The sequence below is a fragment of the Mchenga conophoros genome, linkage group LG7 (genome assembly GCF_057382185.1).
Source record: "Mchenga conophoros isolate Kocher_MC1m ecotype Shallow Benthic linkage group LG7, M_conophoros_male_GT1.1, whole genome shotgun sequence".
In the NCBI taxonomy this organism is placed as follows: Eukaryota; Metazoa; Chordata; class Actinopteri; order Cichliformes; family Cichlidae; genus Mchenga; species Mchenga conophoros.
Window position 1 is genome coordinate 49,199,043 of NC_140532.1, and position 25,623 is coordinate 49,224,665.

General features: G+C 41.6%; 1 protein-coding gene across 8 annotated transcripts in view; it reads right to left on the bottom strand.

Moving 5' to 3' along the window:
• The window catches only part of LOC146570984 (putative E3 ubiquitin-protein ligase HERC1), a 44,816-nt gene that overhangs the window by 14,454 nt on the left and 4,739 nt on the right, over positions 1 to 25,623 (bottom strand). For 4 of the 8 annotated variants that reach the window (XM_085279861.1, XM_085279862.1, XM_085279858.1 and 1 more), the window contains 40 exons: positions 25,277 to 25,372; positions 24,999 to 25,181; positions 24,408 to 24,620; positions 23,835 to 23,933; positions 23,598 to 23,694; positions 23,351 to 23,494; positions 23,084 to 23,211; positions 22,615 to 22,759; positions 22,339 to 22,510; positions 22,025 to 22,159; positions 21,765 to 21,930; positions 20,865 to 20,990; positions 20,227 to 20,448; positions 16,830 to 16,982; positions 16,526 to 16,658; positions 16,084 to 16,287; positions 15,757 to 15,975; positions 14,490 to 14,663; positions 14,194 to 14,311; positions 13,940 to 14,057; positions 13,527 to 13,725; positions 13,117 to 13,417; positions 12,976 to 13,024; positions 12,841 to 12,886; positions 12,112 to 12,365; positions 11,791 to 11,985; positions 11,532 to 11,652; positions 11,202 to 11,442; positions 10,920 to 11,077; positions 10,662 to 10,814; positions 10,464 to 10,561; positions 10,215 to 10,310; positions 8,364 to 8,531; positions 8,012 to 8,251; positions 7,839 to 7,922; positions 7,353 to 7,578; positions 5,940 to 6,228; positions 4,835 to 5,595; positions 4,259 to 4,472; positions 84 to 253 (listed from right to left, as the gene is read on the bottom strand). In XM_085279861.1, the coding sequence (XP_085135987.1) occupies positions 84 to 253; positions 4,259 to 4,472; positions 4,835 to 5,595; positions 5,940 to 6,228; positions 7,353 to 7,578; positions 7,839 to 7,922; positions 8,012 to 8,251; positions 8,364 to 8,531; positions 10,215 to 10,310; positions 10,464 to 10,561; positions 10,662 to 10,814; positions 10,920 to 11,077; positions 11,202 to 11,442; positions 11,532 to 11,652; positions 11,791 to 11,985; positions 12,112 to 12,365; positions 12,841 to 12,886; positions 12,976 to 13,024; positions 13,117 to 13,417; positions 13,527 to 13,725; positions 13,940 to 14,057; positions 14,194 to 14,311; positions 14,490 to 14,663; positions 15,757 to 15,975; positions 16,084 to 16,287; positions 16,526 to 16,658; positions 16,830 to 16,982; positions 20,227 to 20,448; positions 20,865 to 20,990; positions 21,765 to 21,930; positions 22,025 to 22,159; positions 22,339 to 22,510; positions 22,615 to 22,759; positions 23,084 to 23,211; positions 23,351 to 23,494; positions 23,598 to 23,694; positions 23,835 to 23,933; positions 24,408 to 24,620; positions 24,999 to 25,181; positions 25,277 to 25,372 (7,108 nt within the window). The remainder of the gene's footprint in view (positions 1 to 83; positions 254 to 4,258; positions 4,473 to 4,834; positions 5,596 to 5,939; positions 6,229 to 7,352; positions 7,579 to 7,838; positions 7,923 to 8,011; positions 8,252 to 8,363; positions 8,532 to 10,214; positions 10,311 to 10,463; positions 10,562 to 10,661; positions 10,815 to 10,919; positions 11,078 to 11,201; positions 11,443 to 11,531; positions 11,653 to 11,790; positions 11,986 to 12,111; positions 12,366 to 12,840; positions 12,887 to 12,975; positions 13,025 to 13,116; positions 13,418 to 13,526; positions 13,726 to 13,939; positions 14,058 to 14,193; positions 14,312 to 14,489; positions 14,664 to 15,756; positions 15,976 to 16,083; positions 16,288 to 16,525; positions 16,659 to 16,829; positions 16,983 to 20,226; positions 20,449 to 20,864; positions 20,991 to 21,764; positions 21,931 to 22,024; positions 22,160 to 22,338; positions 22,511 to 22,614; positions 22,760 to 23,083; positions 23,212 to 23,350; positions 23,495 to 23,597; positions 23,695 to 23,834; positions 23,934 to 24,407; positions 24,621 to 24,998; positions 25,182 to 25,276; positions 25,373 to 25,623) is intronic. The other 4 variants (XM_085279865.1, XM_085279860.1, XM_085279864.1 and 1 more) reach the window with 3 other exon arrangements.

Genomic DNA, 25,623 nt, shown 5'->3' on the forward strand with positions numbered 1-25,623 from the left:
ATCAGAATCCTTAAAATGTGATCTTTTTCTTAAATTAGATGACTTTTTTTCTCGTGGGTTTTTGTCTCTGTGCTCATTCTTACCCAGGCTGCTTCTGGCCTGTGTGCTGCAGGGACCGGGTTCCATGAAGCTAGTCTGCTGTTCTGTGAAGGCATCACAAGAAGCAGAGCTGGCAAGGCTGAAGCAAGGGTGCAACACAGGGGGAGTGCTAACCAGTCCCGTAAGCGTAGGGAACCGAGTTAGCACCATGTGCCTAGAGGAAGTGAGGATACAGCATGTAGAGTAATGACAAAGCAGAAGCAGCGCTGCACCAGTAGGGTTACATTTTCAATAGACATTTAACATATTAAGTAAATGAAAGGATCAGTTGAGCTTTATTCATTCTGATTCACTGCTATATATATGAAAGTCACAGTAAAACTAATTATGTATTCATCTATATTAACCTATATCATTCTGAAGTCTTTGGTCAAAATCTTCTCCTTCTTCTTGTTAAAACAAGCAAAAGTGAGGGCTTTAAATGTTATCTGCAGTTTTAACACATGTGACTAGAGCTGTGTTTCTGTTTGCTTCTTGAAAGCAGACGTAACACTGACACTACGGTCAGCTGGTTGAGTTAGAAGAAGAACAAGCAGGCAGAGCTGCAGCCTTGGTTAAAGAGAGTGCAGGCAAAATCTCTCACTCAGTTTTCCATACACATCCTAACTCACCCATTCCCTGGACTTCAGAATAGCTGTTGCTGCCAAAAGACACAGGTCTGCAGCAATCAGCAACAACATGAGGACTGACAATTAGGGCTGCCACAAACGATTATTTTGATAGTCGACTAGTCACCGATTATTTATGCGATTAGTCGACTAATCAGATCATCATCCACTGGACGTAAAACTACAGCTTATTGCACCAGCAGCATCTGCTCTTATATAACTATCATTAGCTTACAGCTTTAAGCTTTTAAGGTGCTAACTAAAAATAAAGACAAGATGATAGTTTATTCAATTTTAATGAAATTTGCAGATTGTTTCGGTAAAGTTTAATAAACTCCTTGCTATCTAAAATATAACAGGACACCGGAGTATATTCTCCAGCATCTCACACTTCTGATAATCAGCTGTCTGCTTGACATTTATTCAGCTGTGTAAAAACTATAACTTTAATCTCAGCCAAACCGATTTACTCAGGAACAAATAAAATACTAAAAAAAAGCCAAACAATAACATTTTTAATTTATCTAAGTGACTCATATATATTTAACCTGAGTCGCGAAAGATGGCGGTGGGTTTGAAAACAATTTGCCTGGAGTCCGGTGTTCTCACGGCGCTAGTGAGCCTAGCTCCCGGCTCGCTATCGAGCTAGTGGGTAACAGACGTCTCCGAAAACGTCGGAGCGCTTTTGAAAATATGTGGTGTCCTGATAAACTGAGCAGATATTTGAGGTTTACACAGCTACATTCTCGCCTGAAAATATGTTAAACGTTTATTTTGTGACCCAGAAAGAATAATAAGAGTAATATTAAAACTAACTAACTAAGCTGGGCCGCGCTATGAATTCTGGGACACAGCTGCTTCTTCTTCTTCGGGGTTTAACGGCAGCTGGCATCCTTGTACATGCTGTGCTGCCATCTTCTGTTTCAGTCCGTTATTAGGCTACGTTCACACTGCAGGTGTTAATGCTCAATTCCGATTTTTTGATCAAATCCGATTTTTGTGTCTGCTTGTTCACACTACAAATAAAATGCGACAGCAAACGCGCTCTAGTGTGAACGCTCAAAGCGGCCCGCATGCGCAAAAGAAGACGTCACACACAACACGCTCTGTACACCCAGAGCAAACCATATTGTTTGACTGATGGGCCTTAATATAAAGACTTCGGACTTTAGAATTAAACTAATCAGATTATACAGTACATAAAATATACGTGAAAGTAAAATGTTCACGTTTCCCCAACGTTGTCTTCCCAACAGTTTCACTAACATCTACACTTATTGGCCAGGAAGCGTTCGCGATGTCTTCTCCAGAACTGATAATTGGCGTCTGTCTTGTGTCAGTGACATAAAAGACGGATTTAATGCGACATGACCGTTCAAACAGCAGTCGCTTTCTAAAACATCGGATATGTATCGGAATCAGTACCACATACGAAAGTGACCCAGATCGGATTTGAAAATATCGAATTTGTGCCGTTCACACTGTCATACCATGATCGGATATGGGTCGCATAGGGTCCAAAAAATCGGATTTGATGCGCTTTCGCCTGCAGTGTGAACGTAGCCTAAGAGTGTAAGGCTACGTTCACACTGCAGGCGAAAGCGCATCAAATCCGATTTTTTGGACCCTATGCGACCCATATCCGATCATGGTATGACAGTGTGAACGGCACAAATTCGATATTTTCAAATCCGATCTGGGTCACTTTCGTATGTGGTACTGATTCCGATACATATCCGATGTTTTAGAAAGCGACTGCTGTTTGAACGGTCATGTCGCATTAAATCCGTCTTTTACGTCACTGACACAAGACAGACGCCAATTATCAGTGCCAGAGAAGCGCCAGAGAAGACATCGCGAACGCTTCTCTGGCCATCCCGTGTAGATATCAGTGAAACTGTTGGGAAGACAACGTTGGAGAAACGTGAACATTTTATTTGTACTGTGTAATCTGCAGATTCTGACAGAAATCTGCAGCTATCCTTTGAAGCACCGCTCCTCTCTAAAACAGCAATAAGGATCATTATTAGGTTATTTACATTATTATGTAAACAACAAAATAACTTAAAGCAAAAATTGGGAAACATAAAGTCCGAAGTCTTTATATTAAGGGCCATCTATCAAACAATACTGTTTGCTCTGGGTCTAAACAGAGCGCGTTGTGTGTGAAGTCTTCTTTTGCGCATGCGGGCCGCTTTGAGCGTTCACACTAGAGCGCGTTTGCTGTCGCATTTTATTTGTAGTGTGAACGAGCAGACAAAAAAATCGGAATTGAGCATTAAGACCTGCAGTGTGAACGTAGCCTTAAATCCTGCTATTATTCCTGCGTCTTTTGCGATCTTACAAAGCTTCAAACGACACGTCGACTATTAAATCAGTCGTCGTGACTAGTCGACAAATCGTGGCAGCCCTACTGACAATAAGACTAATTATTGTGATATTTGTCAGAGAAGTTACCAGACCTGGTGTTTCATGTGGATTACACAATCACTTTAAATCAAGTTAAAATTAGGGATGGGTACCGGTATCCGGTGCCATTATGGCACCAGTTCTGACATAAACGATAGTAACCAGACCGAAAAGCAGTGCACATTTCGGTGCTTTATTTCGGTGCTTTTTTTCCTGAGATGTCACACACTTTGGATTCTAGCCAATCATTTTACCTTTGCAAGCATAGTAGGCGGGCCCAGGTACGCATGTTCTTTTAGAGCAGAGCTACAGATTAAAAATGCCCAAGGCGAAGCGGTCAAAAGTCTGGCTGTACTTCACAGCAAAAGATGCAAACTCAGCAGCCTGCAACAAGTGCTTTAAGGTGATACTGTGCAAAGGAGGTAACACCTCGAATCTGATGAAACACCTGGCGACGTATAGCATTTTGTTAAAAGCTGAGAAATGCACCGTATTTGATAGCTTGCTGCGAGACCTCACACCGTGCACATCTACTGCGGGTGTGGTGCCTGTTATCGGACCTGGAGCAACATCCGCCAAAAACACGAAGAGGAGAGTCCTGGCCCCTAGCCCTGCCAGTGTAGCAGAAATGATGACAGATGATGATGGCAGCAGCAGCCATTCTTCTCTGCGTGAGTAGCTTAATGTTGTTCGTGTGTAATTTACGTTGAGTAGGCTAACCACGTTATTACATTAATGCATGTAAGGTGAACTAGCAAACACCTTCGTAGTTACACGCGGCTGTCTTCTTGTTTGATGGCAGATACTCCCTTCACCCTGGCCAAAAAGGCTAAAATGAAAAAGTGGAAAACAGCTAAACATGAGAAGATTTTGGATAAAGTTTGTGTTTTTTCCATTGTTTAAGTACTGCTTCCAGCCAAGAGTGATGCCATATATGCTCCATAGCTGCAGAAAAGGCTAACATTGTTATCTTTTTACAAAAATACAGCTGAACATGGTAGGTTTTTGGACAAAGTTTGTGTTCTCCATTCTTTAAGCACCGGCACCGTTTCAAAAGTACCGGTTTGGTACTGGTATCGGATAAAACCTAAACGATACCCATCCCTAGTTAAAATAACATATTTGTCACAATTTATACTCACTGGAGGAGGCTGATGGGAAGGAAAGGGTTAAAATTATCAAGGCTGTCAGCCTGAAGATTTATTGGAAGAGAGGATGCCAAATCTGTGTTAGAGGATGAGGCAGAGGCTCTGTTTGACTGGCCAAAGACAGCAGTGCCTTCGGAGCCCACGCTGTACAAGGACACAGAGCTCGAGGACTTGGAGATGGGCTGAGAAGACAAGTGGTGGCCTGATTCTGCAGGAAAAGAAACCGTGAAGGTTTTTATGACTCCAAGTTTCTTACTATACAAATGTTTCTATTTATTTATTTTTTCAAATTAGTGGTGACAAGCACGGGTAAACTTCAAGTCTAACAGTAGAACCGGGTCAAGTTCATCATAAGAAAAATTCAAAGTTAAGATACAAATATATATTAGGTCTGAACAGTGATCATTAACATACTACAATAGTTTTTTACCTTGTAGCTATAGTCTGTTTAACATAGTAACTATGGTCTTTTATTAAGGCTTAATGATTAAATATTTATAGCATGTAGGTTTTGCATTATATATTTTCTATGAAGTGTTTTCTGTCTGGTGAATATAAACATTGACATACCCTTGTTGTCTTTGTCCTCCTGCAGTCCTTTAACAGCTCCCTTGTATATCATGACTTGAACTCTCTCCAAATCAGCAAGAGACACAGTCTGTTTGATGGGGCAGTGTCTGACTGCCCACTTCACCATGCTCTGCACCACATACTGCAGCACCGATCTCAGCTCAGCACTTTCATCCCACTGTTTACTTCCGGCTTTAGCTTGGTCACAGTTTGGACTGGACAGGGAACTCCCCGAGGAGTTGGGGGGCTCATGTTTTGGCACTAGAAGCAGATCTGACAGTTTCTCACAGCTAAAAATGACAGTCAGGGATTTCAAACCTCCAGTGAGAAGGTATGACACTCTGAGTGCCCTAAGTTCAAGTGCAAAGGCATCCATTCTGGAAGTCTGGAATGTCTGCAGAGGCTGAGCTTGAGAGGTCAACTCCTGCAGGTCAGTGATCTTTGCTGCATCTTTGGTTGAGGATGGTGACGAGACACTCTCATCTTTTTGCTCCTTTTTCCTTTCATTTTCTGTCAGCCACGTGACATCATCTTGTATGTCTTTATCCAGGTATTCTTTGATGTTCTCCCCAGAGTACTTCCTTCTCGGGGGCACGTGAGCACCTAGCCAACCCTGTTCCTCCAGCAGCCCCATCAAATAAATCAGATCTAACAACACTGTTGGTTTGAGGCCTCCCAGGCGGGTGACATCACAGCAGGATATGTCACAGGGATCCAGTGAGATGATCGGCGTGTCGCTGGGTGACCAAGAATTCATGGAGCTTAGTTATTGGGAAGGATGGGAAGAACCCACAGATACAGCATGGAGTGATACCAGGACGGATTCAACAGGGATTAATGGATTTAAGAATGAAGAGGAAGAAGCAAGAAAAAAAAAGTAAGATCAGCAGGCTAAATGATGAAAATAAAGTAAAAATGTTAGACTGTAGAGAGAGTGAAAAACAAACTAACAGAAAGGGAAAGAGTAGAATCATACACATGCTGAAAGGACCAAGACAAGAAAATATAAGAATCATTTCATGGAGGTTAATGAGAATCGTCATTTACGAAAAAGAGAAATAAATTCATCAGAAGTAAGTGGGAATATGATCTCATTTTGTAATACCTGACAGAGAGGTCTGCTTCTTCCCACTGTAGCTTGGCGAGAGAGCTTCCTTCCTTTAGAATGCCGAGAAGAATAGCTCGACGCCCGCTGGGTTTGTGCAGGCAGAGGCCTCCAGCACGGAGACCGCCATCGACTCCTCCAATCAGAGCAAATACCGGCCACACTTCAGTGCAAAGAGCAGCCAGCTTGGCCTCAGACAGACACCGACAGTGTGACAGCACGTCCTTTGTGTGATCACCAGTCAGGTCCTTGTCGTTCTCTTCCTTCTCATTGTGTGACGCACTGAGGCCTGCAGAGGAACATAAGACACTGACAGTAAAACAAAGCGTAACATCCATTTGGCAAACAAGTGCCACACACTCCTGGTATCCCACTGCAAGTTGATCATGAATCCTTAAACCTAAATAAAATCCTAAACAAGTGAAATGGACTTCAAGTGAATATTGATAATAAGGACAAAAAAGTTACAAATAAAGCATAAATATAAGGGGTTAGTATTATTTTGAAATAAATAAATAGACCAGTGTGGGGAAAGCAGCTTGTTTAAAGATTAATTAATACTGCAGTTGGTGTACATCACTACATTTGTATACAGATTCAGTGGTCCCTTGCTATAATGCGGTTCACCTTTTGCGGCCTCGCTGTTTCTCGGATTTTTTTGTATGGACTTTTCCATGGTTATTTTTTATTTTTTGGGGTTTTTCCAGCGCACTGTGTTCTGCGTCTTGATTGATTGACAATGGTCTACAGCCAATCTCGTGCTGTGTCTCTTGTACAGTACAGAATGCGTTCAACTTGTCAAATTTACAATCTTCGATTGCTAGCAGTGTGACTCTGAAGTGCTGTACTGTATGTTTGTAAGTTTTCTACCCAACAAACACAACAATGTCCACGAAATGTTTTGTCCCTGCGGGTTCCTTTGGTTTCATTCTATAATACTGGACTTATTTTTCTACGGTTTGAACTTTGAGACTGTTTGAACAAGAGAGAAAAGTGTGAACATATTCATGCCTGTCTGAGAAAAGTGTATAAAGTGTGTAGTGAGGGGTTTTACAGCCTTAAAACATCTATAATAATTGTAAAAAAATAAAGTTGGCTACTTCGTGGATTTCACCTATCGCGCATTATTTTTGGAACGTTACTCCCGCGATAAGGGACCACTGTAATATCTGAATTAATGCCCATCAGTCTTTCTCCTTACAGATAAATACAGACAGATGAATAGAGTTTTCTATAATAGCAAAGTGTTACTTAACTTTTTAAAGAAAACCTAAGTTAGGTGTGTTTAAAAGCGAGCAAGTTAAACATGTGACCGCTGGGCACGCTGTCTTCTCCCCACTGTCCTATCATAATAAAAGATTAAAAACCTAAAAGAAAACAGAGGCAGAATCACTATTTAAGGGGGTAAATGACCTGTACTGAAGTTTCCTGAGTTATCCTCTCTCAGCAGGGGACCAATGAGCTCCAGGTGGGTATGAATATACTGGTTTATGTGCGGGGACCACTGGTCACACTGGTGGAGCCGACGCAGCAGATGCACTGTTGACTCGAGTAGCACAGTAGCCCGGGGGCTGCAGAGAGGGTCTCCAGGAAGCAGACTGCTGGGCATGCCTCTCATCTGGAGATCACTCAGAGCCACCTGTGACGAGTACAGAATTTCACGTGTTTGGGGGGTTTTGCAGTACAAAATATTTTTGAAACATATTGTGCAGTATGTGAAACAACACAAGTTTTTTCCATGTATAGCCCAGTGCAGCAATTATCCAGTAATATGATGTTAGGGCAAAGCCTGTATGCGTAGCTGCTTGTGTTTCCAGATATTTAACGTTGCCCATGCTTATTATAAATCTGATTCAAATAAATAATAAATCTAATAAATCTGTGCAGTACACCGAGTACCTTCTCTCCAGGGTTACTGCTGTAGAATAACACACAAGGATATAGTTCATTAGCGACCACACTTTCAAATGCCAACTTTGGCTCCTAAAAGAAAAAGAAAACAGGCAGACAAAGATTAAACAAGAGCACAGGACTCAATCTGAGGAATACTGACAGTAAATATTTGACCAAACCTTGTCATTCTTAGCAAATGATACAGTATGAGCCTCCATGTCCAGGATGCAGGTGATGGTGTCACCCTGTGTAAAGGAGGGAAGTGTGCGCACCAGTTCCCCTCCATGGTAAAGATTGCCACTATAAGCACGATACAGCCACATATCTGTAGTTGTATGGTGGTTGTGATCTCTAACTGGCCAGCGAGAAACACCAACACACGTTCCCTCGTTGCCTCTATTCTCTTTGGTAATGTAGAACTGTGGAGAGAAGCGGCATAGTGTGGTAAATTCTAATTTATAAACTACAATTAATATAACAAACTTTGAACTGTGTAATTGTGGTCCATGTACAGAGTAAACTAGTACTCACCTTCCATATAAAACAGCCAGAGTTAATGGCAGTGGTTGCCAAACCGTAGCCTTTCCCTCCAGAACCATGTGAGAGGATGTTCCCGCTCTCCAGAGAACAGCACATTAGTTTGTGTGGGTCAAAGGAAAAATCTCCAATGGGAATACATTCATCATTGCTGCCAGGATTCTACGAAACAATGGATTTGATACATAATTAAACATGTGATAAAATATTAAACATGTATGTTATGTATTAAACACTTAATTTATATATTAATGTTGTTTTCTTTGTTCTTCTTAATTGCACTTACAGAAGTTTGTTGTGGAGTAAAAAAAAATCATTTTGGGATCAACTTGAAATACAGGCAGATGTGAAATGTAAAAGTAAGATCAGAGGTCAAATCTTTTTGTTGTGGTGCAAACTACAATGTGGTATTTGGAAACCACATACTCCAGTATCATTTCCTAAACATTGCCAGTACAAAGAGAGGCAGTAAAATCTGACGGATAGTCTTAAAGATCCACAGACTTTAAAGACAGACCTTGAAGAAGAGGTCAGAGGTCCAAATTAATGTTTATATATAACGTTACATAGCATTATTATAACTTTGACCTTCGGATTAAGCCACTGACCTCAACAAGGAGAGCGCAGAAGTCAAATGCGACATGATATTTTAAATCTTTAAACAGTACTTTCTGTATGTTGACAATACACATCACACTTGGAAGAATGGAAGTTTTAAGGCTTTTTAAAAAACGTTTCTACCAAGAGGTGAAGTTTCAATGGACTGTTAACATGACCCCTCTACACCCCTGCAGCTTTATCAGAATGAATTCCAAAGTTTTCGAGCTATTGTGTTCATAGAGTGACACGCACAGGCGCAAACTCTACTAAAAACATAACCTCCTCTGCAAAAGTAATCTTAAGCAAATATTGCAAAATAATGTGTGTCAATGAAAAGATGTTAATGATGAAGTGTTTCTGCATACAGAGGGTGGTGGACAACACACTAAGACAAATCAGAAATCTCACATTAATTCTAAAAAAATAAAATAAAATAGAATTTTGAAAAAAAAAACCCCAAAAAAACTAGAAGTACATGACTGAAAGTTAAACTGAAAATAAACAAAGACAGGAAAATCCCATTTTCATGAAATAATAAATACAATAATAAAACATTATAGAGTTTAGTTTTATTTGAATTATTAAAATTCATTTCACAATCCTGATGTAATAATTTTGATAATTAATCCTACTTGTACATTTCTATCCTCTGACACTTTTCATCTCAGCCTACCACAGAGAACAGGCCCATCTGTTCCATCGAGTGGCCCCACTGTTTTCAGTTTCATTGCTGCCAGGAAAGCATTTCATTTTGCCGTAAACAGCATTTCCTCGTGGATTACTGCTATCCTTGGCTATTTTCAACAGAGAAAAAGTGAAGGCACTTTTTGACATTTTTATGTGGCTTTTGTTTGGCTGGATGAAAAATTTAATAGACTGCAAAAATACTCAAATGTGATCTAATGTTTTAAATACAAAGATGAGGATTGTTTATGCAACAGACATGATTTCTTTTCTGCAAATCAAGACAGTATAAAACACGAGCAAATAAAAACACACAAGTTTAAGGGTGTGTAGTATTATTTTGTGTAACCGTTTCTCTCAAAAGGTTATCAGTCTACAGTGCAGGGAAAGGACAGTTAAAAAAAACAAAAAATGACTCCTATCACTTCAGATCACAGTAAAAACACAAATAATAAAACATAAGTGAGACATACAGAGAAGTGCACATGCTTAAGATGAGCCGATAAGAAGCTGCTGCTTTATTAATATGTAATGCAGTACATGGTGTTCATAATGTCTTACCCCTTTGTCTTTTTCAGGCATTTCTTCATGGTTGCTCTGACTTAGAGGCTCCTCCCACATATAAACAGACAAGAGCTGAAAGAGTTGTTTAACAATCTACAAGAAAACAGGGAAAAATACAAGTGGGTAATCCTGCATTCATCACCTTTAACATGTCATGCCAACTTGGTACTGTTCAGAACACTCAAGTATTCTTGACCTATTTTGTTCAATTGTTGCATTTACTATATTTACATGTTTACATCAGACCTGTTCAATGTGAACGGGCTCAGAACAAGCAGGTAACAGTCGTTCTAAAACGTGGAAGGTCAGAAGCTTAGTGCGGAGGTTCTGGAAGCGTGGAGATCCTGAAGAGTAGAGTTTTGTGATATTAATTTTAAAAGCAAAGTGCAGTCTTAACAGTATTAACACAGATTTTTTTTGTTTGTTTTTTTAAATATGCCTTACCTAAAGAGCACTTGTGTGAAATAATGGCCATGAGTGGATCGATCCATCTTATAAATGTAGAAAGTCTTTTCATTACTCTTAATGACAGTACACGCCTCAGAAACACCAAGAAATCTGCAAGCTGGGATTCAACTACTTTGCTGTTTTCTGCTCCTAAAACAACATAAAGAGAAGGAAGAACATGCTCAGAGGGGTGACTTGATTTAATGGTTTTACAAATGCCATATCCACCCTTTATTATTTCTAAATTTGCCCCACCGACTAGATTTGTGTAGGACTCCACATCGGTTTTCTCGGCTGTTCCCATCTCTGCTATCTGTTGCTGGTGGAAATTGTACAAGATGTTCTGGAGCTGCTCACACATCACCTCCATAAGGGCCTGGGATACATCGATAGGCAGCAAATCCTCACACGAGCTATAAGCACAGGTTAAATTTTTATGAAAATTTTAGACAAGGGTAAAGAAAAGAAAATAATTAGTAATTTATATATACTTTGTTTATTTATTTATTTATGTTTTTATAACCTCTTCATTCTCACCTTGCAGCTACAGTCAATATCTGAAGCAGGCGGGCACAAGCGAGCCTCACGGCTCCACCCAATAGCATAGATCCAGACGCTGTAGCTGCAAACCAGCCCTGGTTGATCAGCACACAGCTGTTGTTGGTCAGCGTGGAAAGAATTTCCAGGATGCCACATTTGATGACTAGCACCAGATCCACAGGCTGGTAACGGAAATTCAGTGCAAACATTGTGGCAAGAAGAAGGTGCTGGCAAGAACCTGAGTGTGACAGAGACAATATGTTAAATATAAATATCAAATATATATTAAAACCTAAACACTGCAACACTGTGTAAGAAAAAACCTACCTGGATGTTTTCTTTCAAACAGGACTCTCTGTTTAAGAACACGCACCACCTGCTGGTAGAAGGTGTGGGCTGCAGACTGTAAGTCTCTCTGTGTATCCAAAGAAGCTGAATGTGTGCCACACTGCATTGAGAAAAGAGGGGGGAAAAAGACAGCCAAATGAAGCATGGTTACAATTTTCAGTGTCTTTCTCTTCTCCATCCAGATTAGAAAGCATATTCATTACTTCTAAACGTCTTTCCATATAGCTATAAGATGTACCATGTAGTGCTGAGTCTCATAATTAGCAGAGTGGGAGCCAATGATTTGTGTTCCTAAGGCAAAGCATCCAGACAGGAACTGCAGCTGCACAGACTGCAGCAAAGCAGGAAACTGGTTGGATGCTGTGGATTCACAGCTCTTTTCTTCCATCTTAGACAGAAAGGCTGACATCTGACACAAGGCCTCCAGCCGCATCTGATCAAAACAGACAGAGTTTGTAGATCATAAGAGACTTTCAAGTTCCTTACAGAACACCATTTCGGGCCCACAACAAACAGCATCAATTAATAATTTGTCATATAAAAGAAAGATTTGAATTACCTCAGCCCGCTGTTGCTGCTGCATAATGGCAAAAGTAATAGACTTTGGATCTGCCTGACTACAACTCTGACCAGGGGAAAACACCGTTGAGGAGGGCGATAAATGGGGCAGGCTTCCATAGACAAAATGAAACATCTGGTTAAGAATAGGCAAAGTGTTGTTGCTGTAGTGGGACATGGTGCTGGATGGGCTGATGCACTGTCGCAGGCGATCCCAAGCATCTTTCATTATCCCCAAAGAACACAGAGGTAAACCTAGAGCAAAGAGAGGCTCTTGTATGAAGGACTATAAAACATCTCATTCATTCTCTTAACATCTTTTTCTGGATATTATCTTGACTTGACAGGCAACAAGCTATTAAATTATTCAATATTATTAGATTATGCAGAACAGTTAAAACAGTCAGGCTGTCATATTGATCAAAATGTTTTGCCTAATGTGATCAGTCTTTATTTATTCTGCCTGCTACAAATTCTTATGTTATTTTTAAAGAAAATGATAAAATACAAATCTCCAAGTCCCATTTTGTGCAAAAGAGCACTTGGGTCTTCTTTCCTAAGGGTTACCTGACAATAATTTACCTGACAAACCCAGACTTGAGCTGTCTGGGTTTGTGTTTTTAGTAGAATAATCAGTGTCTATACAATCTCTTAACGACAGCGTACAAAAGAACTGCCTGAAAATGTAGGTTATAACATAATCAGTAGATGATCTGAACTTTCCACCTACCCATTTTATTCCTTGCAGATCCAGAGGTGTTTTTGGACTGATCAGACTAAATGAGACATAAGAGCAGTACATTAATACTGATGAAGAGCTGTAAAGCCAAATTCTGTTAGAAGATTTTGATAGTACAATATTGACCTGTTTTCTTCCACTGACAGTGACTGTAAGGGATTCTGCCGACAATTTCCTGAAAGATGTTGTGGACAGTTAGTGCAAAAACTGCTAACACAGAACACAAATACACTAAAACAAACACACACAGCATACCACAGTCTTTACCTCCCTCCAGTGTTCACAGCCTGAACGTTCTCCCTTTCGCTGGGTTCCACCCAAGCAGGCCTGACCCCCAGCAGAAGGAAGAGGCATCGGGACACCACCAGATGGCAGACAGCAGGGAAAGACAAGCTTTCCTCAGATTCCCCATTCTTCTCCCACTGCTGCTTGGAATCAGGCTCTCCCTCAGGGCTGACTGGGCTCTCCACGCTGCTCTGAAGGGTGGAAGTGCCGAATGACTCGTAGACTGTCACATTCTGCTGCACTTGCATGGCTTCCCGAGTGGCCATGAATGATTCTAGGACTTCTGCAGGGACATCGAAAGATGTGTGAAAATAAGATGTGTCATATTTCTTTCTGTGTGTGTGGCTGTGCTGTTTATTAGAATAAGAACAAATACAGTTTGCATTTCTAACCTGACAGGTAAACACGGCTGCCAAATCTGTCATCGTCTGCAACCTCTTCCTGGTTGTGGTTTGCTGCGGGTGACGGGGGCACCTGCACCTCCCGGCTACAGTGTCCTACTGATTGCTGCTCATTATCCTTCCCCACCTGCTCCACTGAGGTACATGGCTCTTGCCTTTCCACATCAGGACTTTGAGGAGACTGAGAGATCTGCAGTTTAAGTAAATGCTTTAAATACATATCTGTAATTTTACCTGATAAAAATGATCAGATTACTATAAGTTAAAAATCAATTAATGGACAGAAATGAAGCTAATCACAATCATGCAGCAGTATTTACAAAAACATACATTTTAGATAAAGTGTTTACAAATTTGTTAAATGAAATCAGGATTACATATATTTAATTATACTGTAATGGTACCTGTTTAGTAGATGCTTCTACTTGTGTCATCCTTGAACTGCTTTTGAGGGTCATCAGAGCACTTCTGATTTTATAAACTGTTTCATAGATATACAACAGCATCTCACAGGGCTCATGGCTGTCTCAGCAGAGTAGATAAACACAGTGGAACAGGTTATACAATAATATACACTGAGGCAGGAAGAAAAGGTTTGACATACTAGAAACCCCTTCAGTGTTGTCCAATAGATCTTTGACTGCTTCAGTAAACTGACCTGTCCTGCCAACAGGCCTCACTCTGCAGGCCCGTGTGTTTCAGGAGAGCAGCCAGACAGCAGCGGCACACAATTTGCAGCAAACAATCACCTGAAGAGCCTCCATTCTCCCATTCTGCTATCAAAGCAATCAATACAGATCAATTTTAAAAAGACACAAAGAAAAACTTTCCACATTTTAACCAAAATTTAAAAACATCCATACAAGATTCTCAAAATAGGAAGTTAGTTCAATATAAGCTGTATTATTAACAATATACACTTTCAAAATTATAGACATAAACAAGCACCAGTACCTTTGCCGTGAGCATAATCCTCCATCTTCTGCCATATGCCACCTGCAAGTCCTCTGGATGAGCCCAGTGCCAGTTCCAGTAAAGTCCGGGTTTCTTCAGTCAAGCTCAGCTCAGTGAGTCTGGCATCAGTACTGCCCAGCAGCACTACCTCGGTCAGCCATGTCATGCTTGAGTCTACAGATTAAAGCAACATGTAGAATGTTAATGAAAACTGCTCAGGATTAACTCAGACTATTTTCTTTGTTCTTTAAGAATAACGATAATGATACCTTTCATTTAAAAAGGTCAGGCTTCTGTGTGGCACAGTATCTTAAATGTATATATTTTTATCGTGAATAAGGCTACGTTCACACTGCAGGCGGAAGCGCATCAAATCCGATTTTTTTGACCCTATGCGACCCATATCCGATCATGGTATGACAGTTTGAACGGCACAAATCCGATATTTTCAAATCCGATCTGGGTCACTTTCGTATGTGGTACTGAATCCGATACATATCCAATGTTTTAGAAAGCGACTGCTGTTTGAACGGTCATGTCGCATTAAATCCGTCTTTTACGTCACCGACACAAGACAGACGCCAATTATCAGCGCCCGAGAAGACATCACGAACGCTTCCTGGCCATCCAGTGTAGATGTTAGTGAAACTGTTGGGAAGACAACGTGAACATTTTATTTGTACTGTATAATCTGCAGATTCTGACAGAAATCTGCAACTATCCTTTGAAGCACCGCTCCTCTAAAACAGCAATAAGGATAATTATTAGGTTATTTACATTATTATGTAAATAACAAAATAACTTAAAGCAAAAATTGGGAAACGTAAAATCCGAAGTCTTTATATTAAGGGCCGTCAGTCAAACAATATTGTTTGCTCTAGGTCTAAACAGAGCGCGTTGTGTGTGACGTCTTCTTTTGCGCATGCGGGCTGCTTTGAGCGTTCACACTAGAGCGCGTTCTGCTGTCGCATTTTAATTGTAGTGTGAACGAGCAGACAAAAAAATCGGATTTGATCAAAAAATCGGAATTGAGCATTAAGACCTGCAGTGTGAACGTAGCCTAAAACTAAAACAACTGCCGTGACTGTAATATCCTCTTGGCCTGGAGCTATTAAAAATAACTAATGCCATTTGGCACAGCTAAATGAAGGCTTTTATTATTACCAAACCGATCATGGTAATATGGTGCAAAATAAATCTTGCATTAAGGATTTACGAAGCATTTGCACATGTGAAAACCTGAAGAGCCAGCAGCATGTTTTCCTACCCAGCTGTTCAAAGTCCATCTCCAGGCCATTCCTGAAGAGGACATTTGATAGCCAGACCTCTGACACTTTCTCCTGGAGGGACAGCGGCGAACCTTGCAGCATACCACCGAGGCAGCGGCCAACTGCCAGCGCTACAGACCTTTCCAGGTCCAACAGCCAGGCCCATCTGCACTCCTCCTCCTCCTGCGGCCCAATGCTTGTGTTTTCTTCACTTTTATCTATAAGAAATATCACTTGAGATTGTTAGATTGGTCTAGTGTAACAATGCAGCAAACAATGCTAAAGAAATAAATGTCCAGCATAAATCTAAGGGGCATTGAGCTTACCTGAGCAGGTTTTCTGATCTTTCACTCCTAGTTCTTGTTCCTCCAGCAAGACAGTCTCTGGCAGCAACCTGTTGAAGTCATTGAGCTGCTCCAGCAAGCCCAGTAGATGGCTCAGCAAAGGTTGAACTGTGCCCAGGGGCAGCAGGAGCAAGGAGTACATTACTTGGCACAGCAGGCTGCCAGACACTGAATTGTATAACACCACTGGGACAAGAGGTGAGAGGAGTAAAGGGATTAAACTAACTGAAGTGATGATAAATATAAACAATAAATATAGCAGCCAAGTAGAGATTAAAAATTACTTTTCAGATATATAAATGATTAGAAGGGAAGTGATTTTGTGTTTTTTGTAAATAAAAGAGCAGCAGAAAATCCCTTTTTAAGTGGTGTAGCTAGGTGAAAATAGCGCACACTTGCCAAACACTAAAGCCATTTTTCTTACCTTGCAGCTTTTTGATGATTTGTTTGTCTGGGGCAATCTCCTTTAACAATTTGGTTGATCTCCTGAGGGTCTCAGTAGCGCAGGGAAGCAGCAGGTAAAGATGCTCACGAAGCAGTGCTACACTGCTGTCATCCTACAGAGCCAAAAATGCAAACTTAAATGCAACTGCAATACTAAGGTTTGGTATGCCAGCACATTGTACCCTGAAACATTTAGAAATGTGTCATTCGCTTTCTATTGAAGTGCTCATTTCTGATGAGGTACCACTCATTTTCCTTCACATTTGGCAGAGTTCCTTGTTTACCTCGGGGCTGGAACTGATGTAGCAATGAGCAAGCAGGTGTTTGTGAAGTCCAGAAAGCAGCTGGTGAAAGTGAGAAGGAGGATCCATTTGTCCCTGACTATCGCCAACAAGCTGCTTGTCGCTGTTTTTTTCCAGTTCCCCAAATTGCTGCTCCTGTATAAAGATAAAGACCAACAGAAAGCATTAGGAAGAATGGGAACAAAGGATCAGTGTGTGAGATAGCTAAATACAAAAATAGATGATTTGAAATGAAATGTAAACATAGAAAAATATATATATGAGTCGGGCGGCGGCCAGGAGCGGAGGTCCTGGCGGACCGATTCCTGGCTACCAAGACTGGCAATTGGGACATGGAATGTCACCTCTCTGGTGGGGAAGGAGCCTGAGCTAGTGTGCGAGGTTGAGAGGTACCGGCTAGATATAGTCGGGCTCACCTCAACGCATGGCCTGGGCTCTGGAACCAGTCTCCTGGAGAGGGGCTGGACTCTGTCTCAGTCTGGAGTTGCCCCCGTGAGATCTTCAACGCACACCTCTGGCAGAGCTTCAATAGCATTCCAAGAGAGACTGGGGACATTGAGTCCGAATGGACCATGTTCAGCACCTCCATTGCCGAAGCCGCTGCACTGAGCTGCGGCCGCAAGGTAGTTGGTGCCTGTCGTGGTGGTAATCCCCGAACCAAATTGTGGACACCAGAGGTGAGGGGAGCTACCAAGCTGAAGAAAGAGTCCTACCGGGCTTGGTTAGCCTGTGGGACTCCGGAGGCAGCTGATAGGTACCGACAGGCCAAGCGGTCCGCCCCGAGTTCCTGAAGGCTCTGGATGTTGTAGGGCTATCTGGGTTGACATGTCTCTGCAATGGTGCGTGGAGATCAGAGTATGGGAGTATGAGGTGACTGGCCCATTGCTACGGGCCATTCAGTCCTTATACAACCGTTGCAAGAGTTTGGTCTGCATAGCCGGCAATAAGTCGGACTTGTTCCTGGTGGGTGATGGGCTCCGCCAGGGCTGCCCTTTGTCACAGATTCTGTTCATAATTTTTATGGACAGAATTTCTAGGTGTGAAGTCGACTAGTCACGATTACGTCGACTATTAAAATCGTCAACGACTAATTTAATAGTCGGCGCGTCGTTTGAAGCTTTGTTAGATCCCAAAAGACGCAGGAATAATAGCAGGATTTAAGAGTGTAATAACGGACTGAAACAGAAGATGGCAGCACTGCATGTACAAGGATGCCAGCTGCCGTTAAACCCCGAAGAAGAAGAAGCTGTGTCCCAGAATTCATAGCGCAGCCCTGCTCAGTTTCCAACGGCAGCTACTTCGTTTTAATATTACTCTTATTATTCTTTCTGGGTCACAAAATAAACGTTTGACATATTTTCAGGTGAGAATGTAGCTGTGTAAACCTCAAATATCTGCTCAGTTTATCAGGACACCACATATTTTCAAAATCGCTCAGATGATTTCGGAGACGTCTGTTACCCACTAGCTCGATAGTTAGCCGGGGGCAAGGCTCACTGGAGCCCGTGAGAACACCGGACTCCCAGCAAATCGTTTTCAAACCCACCACCGTCTTTCGCTACTCAGGTTAAACATACATAAGTCACTTAGATAACTTAAAAATGATATTATTTGGCTTTTTTTTTGTATTTTATTTGTTCCTGAGTAAATTGGTTTGGCTGAGATCAAAGTTATAGTTTTTACACAGCTGAATAAACTTCAAGCAGACAACTGATTATCAGAAGTGTGAGATGCTCACAATATACTCCGGTGTCCTGTTATATTTTAGATAGCAAGGAGTTTATTAAACTTCACCGAAACAATCTGCAAATTTCATTAAAATTTAATAAACTATCATCTTGTCTTTATTTTTAGTTACCACAGACCTGAAACACTTAAAGCTGTAATGATAGTTATATAAGAGCAGATGCTGCTGGTGCAATAAGCTGTACGTTTTACGTCCAATGGATGATGATCTGATTAGTCGACTAATTGCAAAAATAATCAGTGACTAGTCGGCTATCAAAATAATCATTTGTGGCAGCCCTAGTGTGAAGCGGTGGGAATGAGAATCAGCACCTCCAAATCTGAGGCGATGGTCCTCAGCCGGAAAAGGGTGGAGTGCCTACTCCGAGTCAGGGATGAGACCCTGCCCCAAGTGGAGGAGTTTAAGTATCTCGGGGTCTTGTTCACAAGTGATGGGAGAAGGGAGCAGGAGATCGACAGACGGATTGGTGAAGAGAGAGCTGAGTATAAAAGCGAAGCTCTCAATCTACCGGTCGATCTACACCCCTACCCTCACCTATGGTCACGAGCTGTGGGTAGTGACCTAAAGAACGAGATCACGAATACAAGCGCCAGAAAATGGGGTTCCTCAGAAGGGTGGCTGGTGTCTCTTTTACAGATAGGGTGAGAAGTTTGGCCATTCGGAAGGGGCTTAGAGTAGAGCTGCTGCTCCTCCACATCGAAAGGAGCCAGTTGAGGTGGTTCGGGCATCTGACAAGGATGCCCCTGGGCGCCTCCTGGGCGAGGTTTTCCGGGCATGTCCCACCAGGAGGAGGCCCCGGGGCAGATCCAGGACACGCTGGAGAGATTATATCTGTCGGCTGGCCTGGGAACGTCTTGGTGTTCCCCCGGATAAGCTGGAGGAGGTGGCTGGGGAGAGGGAGGTCTGGGCTTCTCTGCTTGGGCTGCTGCCCCCTAAACCCAGCCCCGGAAAAGCGGAAGAAAATGGATGGATGGAACAGTCTGACTGAACAGTAAAAATGTGCACAATATTCAGAAAACCTGCTAAAACTTTAAACAAAACTACTTATCAAACCCCACTGACACACTATTGATTAAAGTCTTTATTTATTAAAACATCCATCCATAATCTGGGTCTACCCAGGGGTCTCTTCCTGATTGAGTGTGCCTGGAACACCTCCAAAGGGAGGCACCCAGGACTAATCCTAAACCTAAGATTCTTAAACCATCTGTGTCCTTTTGACATACGGGCGCAGGGGCAGTACTCCAAGATCTCTGTGGATACTTCTTACAGTACCTTCCTCTCTATGGCTGAGCCCAGCCACCTTACAGAGGGCACTCATTTCAAACGCTTGTATTTGTGATCCTACTCTTTTGATCTTTACCCAGATTTCATGACCATAGGTGAGGGTTGGGATGTAGGTGGCCTAGTAAATTCAAAGCTTTCAGCTATGCTCCCTTTACCTCAACAGTTCAGTACAAACATCCGTAACAGAGTTAAAAAACATAAATACAAAATTTAGGAAAACAAAATTTGACATGGGAAAGAAAAGTTCAAAATTAACCCTGAAAGCACTAATTCAACCTAAAGTGAAATCTTTCCCCATTTAACTCACAGACAAGTCACACACACACAAATGCCTCTATTTCCTACCGTGTAAAATCCTATGCTAAGCAGCAGGGTTCTCAGCAGCACCTCTGCTAAGTGCAGAGGGTCACAGGCGTCAACAGAGCTGGATGAAGAGGGTTGTCGGACTGACAAAGGAGTCACTGGAGGCCCCAGGGCTGTCACTTCTCCAAAATTGCTGTAACCTAGAAGAGAGGCTACGTGGCTCTGGTCCTGAAGGCTGCTGAGGACCATGTCTAACTGAAGACGCTTTAAAAGACACAGAGTGAAGAAGAACAGATGGTCTAGCTCTTCATAATTTAAATGTGAATTTATCAGAAACATTGCTGCAGAGAAGTCTTAACAATTTCACTATCACTTGTTTTCACAGCGTTCCAGCAGTCTTCAACACATTGCCAAGCAACACTCCAACTAAGCACATCAATTTAGCAGACACTGTTATCTGGCTCCAAATATCCATCCATTTGTTAGCCATCCAGTTCACTGTCATTACTAAAACCAGGAAAAACTAGCAGTGAAGGATGAATTCTTATTTAAAACAGTTTAAATACACAAGGTAAACAGTGGTTAAAAATTCAAAGCAGACTATTTCTAATGAGCTAAGACACAAATGTGGAAAATACACATCCTGTCACTGCAGCGCTGCTAAAACAGAACCTTCATACCTGTCCTTTGGAAAGAACATTCAAACTCTGAGGGCCCTGAGGAAGGAGTGAGAGGAGCAGCTCCGTTCTCTCCCGAAGTGGAGGCAACAGCAGGGCCGCACCAATAGACAGCGTGTTCAAAACTGCCTGAGAATTGATAGGAAGGGTAACAATCATCATCAAAATACATGAGATCAACAGTTAGTGCTTCTTTCAATAAATAAACACGTTGGCCACATGTCTGATTACACAGAATGGAAGCTTGTAAAACTTTTTCTCCAATGAAGTTTATATACATGTATACTGGAATTTATATAGTGCCCTAACCACTGATGTCAATTTAACAGCCATATACAATCATCTGCAAACCTGCAATAACACATATAACACAGACACACAGAACAAGACAAAATATATAATAAGGTCCTTAATACCCCTTGAAGAGTAACAGATAATGGTAACAGAGTTTTCTCTCTATGTTTTAGGTCTTTACCTTACAATATAAAGCACTATGAATGGACTGTTGCTGTGATTTGGTGCTAGAGAAATAAAACTGAAATGAATTGTTTAGTAAAAGTACTTGACTGAATGGAAATATGTACCGGTGTGTTTCTTTTTTTAATGCAGGTTAACAAAAATAAAGTAAAATATATATAAGAACTGAATTACTTGAAAAAGGAACTGGTAAGAATATAAGCCTGGTCTTGGAGTGCAGCCCCTGCTCCTGGCACGGAATAAATATCCATGCCAAAATATTTCATGAAACTGACTTGTGGTTAAATTCAACCAGGAAGCTTGAAAATCTCAGATTAATAGGGTTCTTGGTGAGCTCCATAATGTTTTGGTTTATAAACCAGCACCAGCACAACCCTACTGCTGTATGTCACTGTAGGAATACTACAAAAAAAATAGTCCGCTTACTTGTTGTATGGAGTCTGGCATGTCAGTGTCTATTAGCCTGAAGAGTAGGTTTCTCAGGGGCCTGCCCTGAGCACCCAGAACCATAGCACCAGTGCCTCCAGCGTGGGCCAGGGACAAGTGGATGGACAGCAGCTTCATGCACAGCAAAATAAAATGATGGTGGTCCCTGAGGCACAGAGAAATTCATATAATTTTAGTTTGAATGAAATTTCCTTGAGGTAGATGAGTATGTTTTTGCCAACTGAATGTAAATATCACACCTTTTACAAACGAAGGGAGCTGGTGGGGTGTCGTTACTAATTCCATCACAATAGCTTTCCAGGAAGTTGCGTAAATAAGTGAACGTACTCTCCTCCAAGTCCACACAGAAGGGCCTGTGCCACGCCACAAGCTGCCTGAAAGCAGAAGCACAAATATTTAATAACTAATATGAAACACGGTTCTGTTTAAAAGTGTTGGTTCTCCACCAATTTCTTTACATTCTGCTTCAAACTGTATTAAAATCATACGGGTGGACAGCACAGAGCAACAGAGGTACACTGTACTTTGGTTTAATGATTAGCTAAGGGATTACCTGTCAGTTGGAACTGCGGTCCAAGCCAGACTGTGAGAAGTGCCAGCTGTAATTTGCTGTATCGAAATGCCCTCTAAACCAAGCACTTTCTTGGGTTTGGAAATAGGTGTAGAAGTGTGACCCTGCCCACACTGGCCCATGGTGTTATTTCCCCATGCATACACTTCGTTCTCTGATGAAAAGAAAACCAGGTACGTTGCAGCTGGAGCACATTTCTTTTATTGTAAGTGTAATAATCATCTGTTAAGGGAATGTGAGCTGCTGATGATGTCTTACCGTGGGACAGGGCCAAACAGTGGCTGTCTCCACATGAGATATCAATAATCTTGGTGATGCTCAGGTCTTCTATCAACCGGGGCCTCAGAGCTGTTGTTTCAGAGGACCCGCATCCTAAACATGAGCCACAGCCCCACGCAAACACCTAAAGAAAGAAAATGTTTTGTTTTTAAATCTATGAATTACTGACGGATTCATCTACAGAATATTTGTCTGTAGTAATTATGTGGTAAACACTAATGAATTAATGGTCAGAACTACAACTTTATACTAAAGAAGTGCTAATAGAGAATGAAAGCAACATTTGTTAATAAGACTTTGGTGTATCCCTTTAAAATAAAAGCCTTCACCAAATAGTTTTTTTCTTTTTTGTCTACAAATTAGTTTTAGATCATGTGTTTTTTCAAAGACTTCACACACAATAGGTGGTTTAATTAATTAAAATCTAACCAAAAACACTTCATCTCACCTGTCCTGCAGAGGTTAGGGCCAGAGATGACTGGCTACCAGCACACACTTTCCTGATGATGAATCCATGCAGGGATTCTACGACCTTGGGCCGATACACACGATTGGTGTCTCCGTGACCCAGTTTACCTGCAAGGATGAGTCATATCTGAGCATGATAGGGCACAACATATACTGCTGTGGCACTGTCACACACATGAAATCTTGCTTTGAAAGTACTTAAATTACACTAACTGTGTTAAAATCGAACAGTATACCATCCACTCACCGTTATCCCCTCCTCCAAAGGACCACACAGTACGCCCATCCTGAGCCACAGCGATGGTGTGGGAGCTGCCACAGGCCACCTGCCCGACACCACTGATATCCTTCACTAGTGTGGGCATGTTCCGACTTTGGCTGTCACTTTGACCTGGACACAGGACATCAGAGGTTGTTGCTATGCTACCAGAGGAATGACATCACTTTGAAGTGGCTGAGACAAGATCGAGCAATTTGAAAAATAAGCTGTGTACCAAGTCTGCCAAAGTCCCCTTCGCCCCATGTATAAAGCTCTCCATCATTAGTCACAGCAGCACTGTGTCTGTAGCCAGCAGACACACAAACAACAACCTGTGTAAAAAATAAAATAAAATAAAAACAACAACAACAACAAAAAACACCACTATTTATTTATAATTATGCTAAAATCAATTGGCTTATAACATTTTACCAACATTTTTTTTCCCTACAAGCTGCCATTTCCTGCTTACTTTGCCCAGCAGCGGTCCTTGTATGATTTTGGGATACTTTTGTGTAGCACTGTTGCCATGGCCCAGTTTCCCATATTCTCCATCACCCCAGCTGAAGACCTGAAAGAAATATTTGACAATTTACACCTTATTAATCGGTTTAATTAAAATGCAGTGGTAGTGGAAGACAGTGAATTACAACAAGTATAAATCATCACCCACACATGCGGATGTTTGAGTGGGTGTGAAATGTGTGAAGTTTAAAATATTACCAAACTGGCCTTTGAAAAGCGGGAAAGCTCCATCACTTTTTCACAATGTTATCAGGTATACCTGTTCAACTGCTCATTAATGCATGTGTGATGCTATGGTGGTAATATGGACAATATTTCTGATAAATATTTCCAGCACCTTGCTGAATCGGTGCCATGAAGAGTTAAAGCAAGTTTCTAGACAAAAGTCCAACCTGGTACCAGAAAGATGTACCTAATAAAATCTCCAGTGAGTGTATACATATTATATGGCAGTTGTAGTGTCACAAATCCCGCATGCAAACCTTTAAAATATTTACTAATAGTCATTCTAACTTCTTACCTCTCCCTCGACAGTGATGGCCAAAGTGTGACCATCGGAGCCCTTGGAGGAGGACACTTTCTTAATGTTCCTGTGTGGTTCAAGTACAAGCTTCTTGGGCATAGACTGGTTGTTGGAGTCCCCCAAGCCCAGACGGCCATAGCTGCCCTTCCCACATGCTTTCACTGAGCCATCCGCAGACACAGAGAAGGTGCAGTACTGGCCTGCTTCAATCTAACAGAAGATTAAAGTGGACAGCATAGGAAATGTAAACTGGCACGCTAAGATAATTCTAATGATTTATTAATGTAGTTCTGGTGTGCTTTCAATTTTATAAACTCACAACAACACATTCAATACAGCACTCAAATCAAAGACCGCATTTTCACCTGTTTTATTTGGAATTTTTGTTTTGTTAGCACAGTTGGGATTTTTAACATCTGTAACCATTTTTTAAAAAGACAAAACCCACCTCAAGTGTGAGGCATGTGGAAAATCTATTAATACCACCACAAAATTAGAGATTATCAAGTGTAAAAACTTCAATAAATAATAGGAACATTAATCATTTCATTGAATTAGTTTAAGCCCTACCCTTGTGGCTTGTCATACCATTTGGGCATCACTGAAGCCCTGTGTCAGTTTTGGCAGCAGGATTTTCTCCAGTGTCCCCTCTGCCAGCTGATGGCTGCTGTTGCTGCCCCACACATACACCATGACTGTATTGCTCTCAGTGCCGGGAGCAGCTGCATCCGTGCTACACGAGCACAGGCAGTAGGACGCTAGGTTACAAATCTGTCGGCGTAGAGAGAAGCCTTTCAGGTCAGTTACTGTAAACGGCCATGAATTCTTAATAGTGTCGATATGCATGTCAATAAGACTTCACTCACCTCTTCAAATAAGCAGAGAGCTGCCTGGGAGAGTCGACAATGTCCATCTGCATCCTTCTTAAGCACCTGAGTATTGACGGGATCGCCACGAAAACCCTAGAAATAAATAGTTGTTGTTGATCCTTCAGCATAGTACGTTTTCACTTTGACCTGACATTCAGTGTATGTAAATGTTGCATGCAGATTTGGATTTATAACAAAATGAACTTGTATTTGCAGTCTGTTGTTTTCGGTACCAAATATTTCAAAACCTGATGTATCAGAAGGAAAAACATTTCTCTCCTTAAGAACAGCGACATGCCACAGCATGATCAAACAGAGACAGAAGACAAGCAGGCAACAACATA